The sequence below is a fragment of the Labeo rohita genome, chromosome 7 (assembly GCF_022985175.1).
Source record: "Labeo rohita strain BAU-BD-2019 chromosome 7, IGBB_LRoh.1.0, whole genome shotgun sequence".
In the NCBI taxonomy this organism is placed as follows: domain Eukaryota; kingdom Metazoa; phylum Chordata; class Actinopteri; order Cypriniformes; family Cyprinidae; genus Labeo; species Labeo rohita.
This window is the reverse complement of record NC_066875.1, coordinates 58,427,429-58,438,776: the sequence shown is the minus strand read 5'-3', so window position 1 is coordinate 58,438,776 and position 11,348 is coordinate 58,427,429. Positions and strand designations below refer to the sequence as shown.

At 34.5% G+C, this 11,348-nt stretch overlaps 1 protein-coding gene across 2 annotated transcripts; it reads left to right on the top strand.

Moving 5' to 3' along the window:
* Positions 1-1,362: 1,362 nt before the first annotated feature.
* si:ch211-63p21.1 (uncharacterized) lies at positions 1,363-7,113 on the top strand. 2 transcript variants are annotated; one of them, XM_051115628.1, is made up of 7 exons: positions 1,363-1,602; positions 2,346-2,444; positions 2,516-2,599; positions 4,963-5,040; positions 5,120-5,190; positions 5,271-5,442; positions 5,679-5,817. In XM_051115628.1, the coding sequence occupies exons 2-7, from the start codon at positions 2,373-2,375 to the stop codon at positions 5,715-5,717; spliced, it is 516 nt and encodes a 171-aa protein (XP_050971585.1). In that variant the 5' UTR covers positions 1,363-1,602; positions 2,346-2,372; the 3' UTR covers positions 5,718-5,817. The 2 variants fall into 2 exon arrangements, with proteins under 2 accessions (XP_050971585.1, XP_050971584.1); XM_051115627.1 differs by having other exon boundaries at positions 1,365-1,602; positions 5,766-7,113.
* Positions 7,114-11,348: the final 4,235 nt, after the last annotated feature.

Here is an 11,348-nt window from a genome sequence, read left to right as displayed (position 1 = left end):
TTGCTCGCTATCTGCCAGAATATGAAATGTTTTCTTAAAGGTCAACCAAATAAACTAAAAGCATTGAAGAACTCAGTTCAAGCTGCTTGTGTAAAACTAATTCATAGCAATTTTCCAGTTCAGCTCCTGCAAACACATCCACAAGTTTTGCAGCTTGATTTCATGTTATTCTTGAGACAAAATGGCTCTTTCATATGGCTGTTCGTGTAGATTCAAGGACTTGCCAACACTTAGAAACCATTTGGACTGACATAGTGAAAATCCAGAGTTTTTATATGTAAGATTTTTATTTATTTTACTGCAGTAAAGTACATTTGTAGCACAGATGCAGATTTAAATATATGTCAAAGAATGTTTGCTGATTTTTTCCCCTTTATTTAAAAAAAATAGTGATATAGAGAAATAGAGAAATAATTGTAGTTAATTCAAATAAATCTGAAATAAAACAAAATATACATTTTAGATGGAAAAACCTGAAAATTAGGAGTACTAAAATTATGAAAACTAAAACTGAAATAAAATGAAAGCCATTTTAAAAATGAAAACAACACTAAACCATTAAAACTATTAAAACTGAACATATTAAAAAAAAGGTAATTCGAAATATGAACAAATATTCAAATTGTTTATAAATTACATAAAAACAGCACAAAATGCACAGCCTTTCTGTAGATTTTCTGTTATTTTACAGTCAGTGGGTTGTTAAACTAATTACGTCTCCTGTGGCTCTGTCTCCAAAAGCTGTTTATGTTTGTTTGTAAAGCCGGGGGAAGTGATTGGTATCACAGGGCTGGATGTTGTCCATAATAGTGTTTAATGATGTTTAATTAGCTAGAGAGGGCAATCCCAGACTTTCAATCAGATGGGAATGACCACCGATTAGAATCAGTGAGACGTTATTCATTATGAGGTGAAGGAGACGTATGAGTCAGAACTCCAGCAGTTTTAAATCCTTCAACAATAAGCTATATTCATTTCTCTCTCTCTTTCTTTTGTCCTAAAGGAATCCTAACTCCTATTTTCAGTTTATCCATTAGACCCCTAATAATTCTTAGATGATTCTTGGTTGATCCCATTTGGATAAGTTCCAAATTGTGTTACAAATTCAATTAGTATTAGTATAGTAGAATGTTTATGTTTTATAATAAATGTTTAATTTCCATTCATATCATAAAAAAAATATTTGAATTTATATATACTGTATCTAATTTAAGCTTTTTATATAATTTAAGTTTTTTACTGCTCTGAACCTTGTATTTCCAGTGGTGGAGCTGTCAAAGCTGTCATCCTCACGACAACGTTTGACTAGTCCTTCGAAACGCCATACGTCATCTCCACCACGGGAGCGCGCACGCTCCTTTACCCTGCTCCGGAATGTTATTTATGGCAGGCGCGCCCCCGCGGACTGCACCGTTATTATTCGACGAGCGACTGACACCGAAACTACAATGTCAAACATTTTCGGGACACCGAGCGCTTCCGTGTTCACCCGCGTCGGGAAGGACCCGTCCTGATTTGTTAGTATACGCACAAAACCAACGCACAATCAAATGATATATCTGGAAGCAAAAGACTGAGATGATGTATCATCTTTCAGACAAGGTAAGTCAAGAGCGACCGCTTTAAGAAGTTCTCTGATTTTGTTGCGCCAATAACGAACGATTTGCGCGATTTCCACATGAAACTCTTAGTTTGCTGTTTGTTTCGCGTGTTTATAATGACTTCAAATGATTGACAGCACCCGTGTGTTTCCGCTGCGAAACGGAGGTGTTGCGAAATATCATTTAAAGTGTTCGCGAAAGACGATACGGAGAAAAAATACGTGCGAAATATCTGCGCGCTTCGAACAAATACAATATGTGCGCCTTTATTACGTAATGAGCGCGCGGGGCAGATGCGCGTGGGATTGGGCTGAAATCATCTATGCTTGCTTTTCTTTGTAAAAGGTGCTTAGAAAAAGAGAAACAGTAGATTGCGCTAAGTACGAATATATTTTTATACACGCATTTCTAAACCAAGGTTTCAGTTTCAGACAGCTGCACAATGCTTCAAACTGATGGTGCAACCACTTCAAAACACTTGTCACGCAGATCACCGTCAGTGACAGTGCAGTGCAGTGCTTCACAAATGGATTTTTGCTTTAGAAGCAGGATTTTTCACCGGGCATCAATAGTCCGACAGTTTATTTTGCTATCATATATTGTTTTAATGTTCATTGCATTATTGTAATTTGCATTCAGCATGATTTCCCTGGCTGTAGAACACACTGGCACTGCATATGTAAGTTTGAGTGGAAGTGGTTTTGTTGGTGCAGCGTTTCTTTATTTATCCCTCACCTCGTGTAGGTGGAAGTGTGAGTGAGTCAGGGAGAGATGGAGGTGATTAGAAGAAAAGACTCCGACTCAAACGGCCTCTTCTCGGACAACTCAGACAATGACTGTGAGGTATGGATGTCATTATTGGAGCTCTGAGTGTCATTATTGGAACTGCACATGTTCAATTTGTCTTTCTGTAGGATATGGGGGCTTGTGGACAGACCACTGGAGTGTGTTTGTGTGAAAATAACCCCTTTACCACCTGTGATCAGCATCCACAGGAGGTGAGTGTTTGTATATACATATATTTATGACAATCTTTAAAAATTGGGGGATTTTTTTTTTTTTTTTTTTTTTTTTTTTTTTTTTTTAAGAAATTAATATTTGTATTCATCAAGGATGCATTATATTGATTAAAAGTAACAGTAAAGAAGTGTATAATGTTACAAACAAATTCTGTTTTAAATAAATGCTGTTCTTTTGAACTTTCTAATCATCAGAGAATCCTGAAAAAAATAAATGTTTCTAAAAAAAATGAAGCAGCACAACTGTTTTCAACACTGATAATAATCAGAAATGTTTCTTGAGCAGCAAATCAGCATATTAGGATGATTTCTGAAGCATCATGTGACACTGAAGACTGCAGTAATGATGCTGAAACAGGGTCCGTACAAGGTGCTCAAAGTGCTTACTTAAATTTGGCTTTTTGAAATTTAAGGCTGGATCATCCTTAAAACTAGCAATATTCCTGAAGAGGTACTTGAAAAGGGCTTGAATTATTGAAAGACAATGTATCTATTGAAATAACTGTTTTTTTGTTTTGTTTTGTTTTTTTCTGTAAGCACATATCTTACCTAGTGAGAAATAAATATACTAAAATATGTTACAAATAAATTTATTTCATGCTAAGTATACTACAAATTCATTTATATATTATGTACTTTAAAAAATACGCTGCAGTTGTACCTTTATTGTACTAAACTGGTATATTTAAAATCTGCTAAATTGGAACAACTAATTTTGTACTTAATGCTCTTTAATTGTGCAGAAGTAGTGCTGAAGTCCAACTAAAGATTTACTTAAGTATATTTGATTGTTTGATTGGAAAGTGTCATCAATAGTGACATTAAAACATATTTTAGGCTTAATATTAAGACATGTGCATTGTGCACAAGTAGTACTCCAAAAAGTTTATTATATTTTTATATCAGTAAGTCTTGAACAATATGTCAGTAAATATGTTAATAGACTTGAACTATACTTAGTATAAAATAAATGCATTTTAAATGCTTTTTTACTAGGGTTTTCACACAAAATTCCTGCAATTAAAAAAAAATATCATACCTTTTTCACCTAAACTAGTGAGCTAAGCCAAGAGTACTATTGACTGTGTCATGTAAACATGGCTAAAGACGTGAAAAGGGGAACAGATGAACTGAATCAATTGAGTGAGTCATTAACGCTGAAACCGTTTTAACTGATTCTAACTCATGACTTTGATCATTCATTTCAAGCGATTCACTAGCAAAAAACAGATCAAATTAAAAGAGCCATTTATTTTTGAATTTTGACATCGCTTATAATGATTTTAAAAAGCACATAGTGTTGGGTGAAACAGAGCTTCTTGAAACCCTGAATCAGTTAAACCATTGCATTGCAAAATAATTCACTGTTGTCATCGGATCAGGTATCGTGAATCATTTGTTTCATATTGGGACTTAAAATCGTGAATCATTTGATTTAGATTGGAACTTTAGAACGTATTCACGAATGATTTGACTTGGATCGGGACTTCAAATCGTGTATCACAAATCATTTAATTTAGATTGGAACTTTGTCTATTGCCAATCATTTGATTTAGATCGGAACGGGTTCTTAAATCATTTTGCAAACTGAATGATTCAATTCAAATGATTTGCGATACATGATCTGAAGTCCCAATCTGAATCAAATGATTCACAATACACAAGTCCTGATCTAAAATGTATGCAATGATTATTCAGATTTGGACTTTAGTGTGTGGATCGCAAATCTTTTGCTTTAAATCTGAACTTCGGAGTACGAATCGCAAATCATTTGTTTCAGATTGGGACTTCGGAGTGTGTATGATGAATCACTTGTTTCAGATCAGGTTTTCGGAGTGATTTCATTAATCTTTTTTTTTTTATTATTTTTTACTGATTTATTTTTTCTTAAACTGTAGAAAACAGTTTAGTATAAAAAAAGTTTAGTATACTTTGTAATACTTTAGTAATGATACTTTGCATGTACTTCACTTTATTTTTGCCATTTTTTATTAGTATATTTTTAATTATCTCTCATTTTTTTAGAATCTTCAATCTCTGATTGAAGTCCTTGGACAATAATAAATAAATAAATAAATAAATAAATAAATATATATAGGGCATGAAAAGTTATTGAAAGTCCTGGGATTTAGCAGTATATAATAAATATATGACTTTGACATTATATATGAGTTGTTCCTTGAATGTAAATGTAGGTTTTGTTTTGTTGTTTTCCCACCTATTATACAATTTTGTCATCTGTTTTATCTTTGTGTTAGCAAGCACTACAAATAAATAAATACATTAAATAAAAGATCTTGCAGTGGCAATCTCTGGCAATCTCTCTTATTGTCTCCCATCAGGACTCCAGTGTGAAATGTGTCCAGTGTGGTAAGAACAGACCCATGATCACCAGATACTCAGAAGGTTACGGCACAGAGGTGGGCGCAGCGTCCACATGTCTCTGAATGTATAAGCGCACACGTGTCTCAGTGTTTATACATGTGACTCATGTTTCAGGAGGAGTGTGTCCAGTCTCATCTTCAGGGAGACAGCGATGCTGATGCAGACATCGAAGACACAGACAGCAGGTCTGTGATCTGCACATGCACTCATGCGCTACGTCTGTGTCCACTTCTTCATCTGGCTTTCTGCTTTGTGATTCGTTCAGGCTCCAGATTGTGGGTTCCCTCCAACGAATCAGCTCCCGGAAGAGAAAGCGTCAACGAATCACGCGGCAGGACACAACGGAGAGTGAAGACGACGGTGGGCGGAGCCACAGGACGCACCGCTGGAGTCTCCGCCTCAGTCCTCATCGCACGCATAACAGGACCATACTGGAGGTGAGCAACATTCAGCAACATGATCATTCAGTGTTGAATGATATCGCTTGAATATACATCTTAATTATTGTCTGAAACTAATTTGAAAAAAAAAAAATAATAATAAAAATAAAAAATTTAAATCATCATTAAGTACAATAAATAAAATAACATAATTGTTTTTCACTCATTGTTTTTCACCAAATAAACTAAAAAAGTTATTATTATTTGTTTTTTCATGCCTATTTCATTTTTAGATCTATTCAGTGGTTCAGTATTTTGAACCAAATTACTGAAGCAGAATTGACTGGATTCCTCTTCATGTCATCGTTTCTGTCTCACAGGAGAGCATTTCTCAGGTGCGGCCGCTGGTAATCTGCCGTTGTGCAGCGCGAGAGACTCAAAATGCCACGGACGACAAACCCGACAGAGGAAAATGGCCCTTGACAGTGTTTCCCGTCCCTCTGTGCCTTCCTGTGTCTTGTTATTTGCTCATCGTCCCTCTCTCCGTATCCATTATCATCGTTCTCATGTCATTCCTCCTACCACTCACAGACACTTGACATTGCCTTAAAATATTGTTGTATAACCCTCTTCACTATATGAATCAATTCATTTCTGTTTAGTTGTGTCTACATGTACAGTATATTAGACTCTTTTATACAGTGTTATCTATAGAAACCTGTTTCTGCCACATGAGGAAAAATTATTTGGTAAATCATTATGAGATAAAAAGTACAAGATACACAAAGTCATAATTATGAGATGAAAATGTCAAGTTATGACAAAAATCATTATGACATACTAAGTCATAATTATAAGATAAAATGTCAAATTATGGTATGTCAAATCAATATGACATGCCAAGTCATAGTTATAAGATCAAATGTCAAATTTGACAGTAAGTCATAATTGTGAGATAAAATGTCAAATTATGACAGTATGTCATAATTATGAGATAAAATGGCAAGTTATGACAAAATCAATAGGACATGCTAAGTCAATTGTGAGATAAAAATGTCAAATTATGACAAAAATCAATATGACATACTAAGTCATAGTTATGAAATCAAATGTCAAATTTGGACAGTAAGTCAGAATTATGAGATAGAGTGTCAAATTATGACAGCAAGTCATAATAATGAGATAAAATGTCAAATTATGACAAAAATCATTGTGACATACTAAGTCATAGTTATGAGATAAAATGTACATTTTTGATAGTAAGTCATAATTATGAGATAAAATGTGAAATTATGACAAAAATCAATATGACAAACTGAGTCATAATTATGAGATCACATGTCAAGTTTTGACAGTAAGTCATAATTATAAGATAAAATGTCAAATTATGACAAAAATCAATATGACATACCATGTGGTAGTTATGAGATCACATGTCAAGTTTTGACAGTAAGTAATAATTATGAGATAAAATGTCAAATTAATGCAAAATCAATAGGACATGCTAAGTCAATTATGAGATAAAATGTCAAATTATGACAAAAATCAGTTATGAGATAATATGTATTTTTTTGATAGTGTCATAATTATGAGGAACAAAATGTAAAATTATGACAAAAATCAGTATGACAAATCAAGTCATAGTAAAGAGATTACTTGTCAAGTTTTGACAGTAAGTAATAATTATGAGATAAAATGTCAAATTATGACAAAAATCAATATGACATACCAAGTCATAGTTATAAGATCAAATGTCAAGTTTTGACAGTAAGTCATAATTATGAGATAAAATGTCAAATTATGACAGTATGTCATAATTATGAGATAAAATTGCAAGTTATGACAAAATCAATAGGACATACTAAGTCAATTGTGAGAAAAAAAAAGTCAAATTATGACAAAAATCAATATGACATACTAATTCATAGTTATGAGATCAAATGTCAAATTTGGACAGTAAGTCATAATTATGAGATAGAATGTCAAATTATGACAGCAAGTCATAATAATGAGATAAAATGTCAAATTATGACAAAAATCACTGTGACATACAAAGTCATAGTTATGAGATAAAATGTACATTTTTGATAGTAAGTCATAGTTATGAGATAAAATGTCAAATAATGACAAAATCAACAGGACATACTAAGTCATAGTTATGAGATCAAATGTAAAATTTTGACAGCAAGTCATAATTATGAGATAAAATGGCAAATTATGAGAAAAAAATCATTATGACATACTAAGTAATAATTATGAGATAAAATGTCAAATTATGACAAAAATCATTATGAGATAAAAAGTCATAATTTTCTTTCTGTCATAATTATGGCTTAGTTACATTCTAATGTTTATGCCATAATTATGACATTATCCTATGTGGTGGAAATGGGCTCCTTTAGTTGTTGGACACCAAAGACACCCGGATTATTTGACAAAAAAAGCACATTTGGACGCACGTGATCAGGGTTGTAAAACTACAGCGACACTGTACTTAAGTGAGGGAATACTGTATCCAAAAATTGTTTCCACATTTATTCGTGTTAAAGCATAAAGTTATAATTTTTTAACTAAGGCGTCTCTTCACAAAGACAAATGACTGCAACTGTTGCCAAATACATTTCACATTGAAATAGATTTCATTGGCTGTAAATAAAACAACAAAAAGCACCAGAGCTCAATTTGCTTGGCTCGACAGCTTAGAAAGATAAAAATACTATACAAACCTATATTTTTTTATCATAGGAAATATTTAAGTAATAATGACTTGTGAAACAACTTGGTACTGTTCCTTAAAAAAGTAATACAGTAAAAGTTGCAGTTTCAAAATCAGTAGAGCAAAGAACATATTTACAAATTAATCCTAAAGTATATTAATGAAATGCAATAAAGTACTTTTAACACCCCTGCATGTGCCATTTGAAAGATCTCAGTCGTATGATTAATCAGATTTTAGTATAAATCCTTTTCACATCTGTATTTAAAGTCAAAATTTCTTCTAGTCCGAACTTGCTTTTATTCATCAGAGTTTGATGCGATGGTGTAAAGTGGGAGTTTGAGGAGGTTTTTTTGGCCTGAAATGTGGAGGATGAAGGTCAAGAGTGCCCTCATCTGCGATCATTGCCATAACCTTTAGTACATAACCCAGCATTAAATGACCTCACAAAGATTTCAGAAAGGCTGTGTCACCTACAAAAGCAGCTGAATAGCTATTTGGCAGCCTTGACGTCAAGTGCAAAAGAAAGTCGTTTTAGGGACAAAGAAATTTCACAGAAAGATTTTTAAAACTGCGCACAATAAAACAAGGAACATTTATGAGGAAAGTTGCTTTCATGTTGACTTGAACATCAGTAAAAGCAGCACAGATCTGCATCTCCATGAAGTGAATCACTCCTCGTGTCTGCTGAACCTCTGCACCGTCTCTCAGTGTCATCAGAAATAGAGCTGTTATCTAATTCTTCATGCTGTGTGTATGTGTGTGTGTGTGTGTGTGTGAGTGTGGGAGAGAAGCACATCGGGGCCAAAGGCCCACCGCCACATGTAGGCTGAATCTATGCAAGCGTCAATCTTTTTACAAACTGTTTTTGGTGTAAATAAGCTCATAAGAGTTTTCATTCTTCTTGCTTTTGCCGTCTTTCATCTGTTCCTGACTCTTCATCGTGTCGTTCATGGATTTGTTCCTCTGTGTAAAGGGCTGTTGTTTGTCTCACACTGGCTCGCTGTAACGTCGACTGCAGTATTTCATAGTCAGTGACTCATTTGAACCGTCTCCAGACGCAATATTCACTGGCAGAAGCACAAGCGTGAGTCAGGTCAGATGAGTGCAGACAAACGTTTCCCATAATCATCATTAGTTATTATCTGAGAGTGAGCGTTTGTGATTTTTCCAATTTATCAGCTGCATGTTTGAGTGTTTCTATCGCGACAATTCCAGCTGATTTTAGATTTCACATTTTCACATTTATTCATATTTGCTTAATGCTTATTTTTCCTTTTAATTTTATGGATTTTTTCCCTGTGAAAATGGTATTGTAAAAGGAGTCTGTAAAATTGTAAAATGAGTCTCTGTCTAGATTTTAAGAGAAATAAAGTTATAGTTTGACAGCAAGTCTGAGCATCTAATTTTCTCTTAAAAACATAATTATTTAATAATTTCACATTTGACGTGATATTTCTATATAAAACTGAAATATACCAGAAATTGTACTTTGTTTCTTGAGAAAATAAAGCCTAGTCCTGATAAACAAAACAAAAACAAAAAAAAAACAAACAAAAAAACAAACAAACAAACAACAACAACAACAACAACAAAAAAAAACCAGCATATGCTGGTTATGTATCTTTTGGAGCATGGCTGCTGGTTTGAGCTGGTCATTAGCTGGTCATAAACTGATTTGGGCTTAGGACCAGCACATGACCAGCTAAGAAACCAGCTCATGACCGGGGGCTGTTTCATAAAACAAGTTTACCAAATAAGCCAGGCTCATTTCAGTTAGTCTGACTTATTGTCACTTGATTTGGTTTCAGAAAGCAAATTTACCATAGCTCAAGCTCAATCACTCCCGAAACCATAGTTCAAACGTACATTCGCAAACAGCTTCACAAACTTACGTGGTTGGAACTATAGTTCTCGACCTGTGGTTAGATGTACTGCCAAATTCTCTGAAACGCCTTTGGAGACGGCTTATGGTAGAGCACATTTTAGAGTGTTTTTTTATTGTGGCCAGCCTAAGGCACACCTGTGCAATAATCACGCTGTCTAATCAGCATCTTGATATGCCACACCTGTGAGGTGGATGGATTATATCGGCAAAGGAGTGCTCACTAACACAGATTTAGACAGATTTGTGAACAATATCTGAGAGAAATAGTGCCATACAAACAAGGTACAATATGAAGCTCATAATGAGGTATATTTTCTCCATTTATTCATTTATTTGTTAAGTTGCAGCACACAGTCCACTCATGGTCTGTAGGTGTAGCTGTGGCTTTGGAAGAGGTTTGTTTGTCATTAAAACATGAGCACTCGTCCTTGCAATAAGAGCGAGAGAGAACGAAACACTCACAGAACAGTAGGGGTTGTGACTGACAACTCTCTGAGCCAATAGTAGCATCATTATGGGCGAGACAGCTCATCGAGACTCATCTGGCGGTCATTGTCACAGTAACCGTTTGCAAACACAGTGGTAAAAAATGAATTATCATGTGTTTGTTGTTTGTTAATTATCAAAAAACAAAAATGTTTGGATGCCTTCTAGGCGAATCCAAAAAATTCCAGGCATGTTTAAGTGTGTCTTCAATATCCCGATTTTTTTGTGCATTTATGTAATAAAGAAGGCAGTCAGGCTCTAATAGAGTCCTAGCATGAGCATATTCTCTCTGTCTGTCTCTCTGTGGCCTCCTGGCATCTCCAGCAGGTTTTCAGTCCAAGGCCACCAGTGACATTTGCTCCTCTGCTTGTAGCTCTTAAAGCACCGCAAGTTTCCATCTGCTGTCTCGCGCATTCACACTTTCCAAACGAGGAGAGACAAAAGACACAGAGAAGCCTAATGTACACATGAGCCGGGCTATATCTGCGTGTGTGTGTATTAGAGGATGTAGACAGGCTTTATTATAACAGTATGCATTACTATTCTTAATGCCTCAATAAATTTATGATAATAAAGGTTACAAAAACTTTGACCTACTTAAAAGATCTCAATATTAAGTTTTTGCCTTATGGGTTTATACAAACAATAACCAGCATAATGATTGCAATTACAATTACATTATTATTTTAAACAACATTTAAAGCATTTAAACAACAGAAAAACAACCAATTTGCTATTTTAATTATAAAAGCATAAAAAAACACAGAGAGAAAGAAGGAAAGAAAAACAATCCTCAAGTCTATAAACTGCTTGTTTCCATCTGCCCTGGGCTCCTTGACCCAGATAACATTCCCAGGCTGTGGAGGAGAAACA

Excerpts from the sequence above, each read along its gene's own strand:
- si:ch211-63p21.1 (XM_051115627.1), top strand. The coding sequence starts at position 2,373 with ATGGAGGTGATTAGAAGAAAAGACTCCGACTCAAACGGCCTCTTCTCG. Across the intron at positions 2,445-2,515 it reads ACTCAGACAATGACTGTGAG|GATATGGGGGCTTGTGGACA; the intron begins GTATGGATGTCA and ends GTCTTTCTGTAG. Across the intron at positions 2,600-4,962 it reads GTGATCAGCATCCACAGGAG|GACTCCAGTGTGAAATGTGT; the intron begins GTGAGTGTTTGT and ends GTCTCCCATCAG.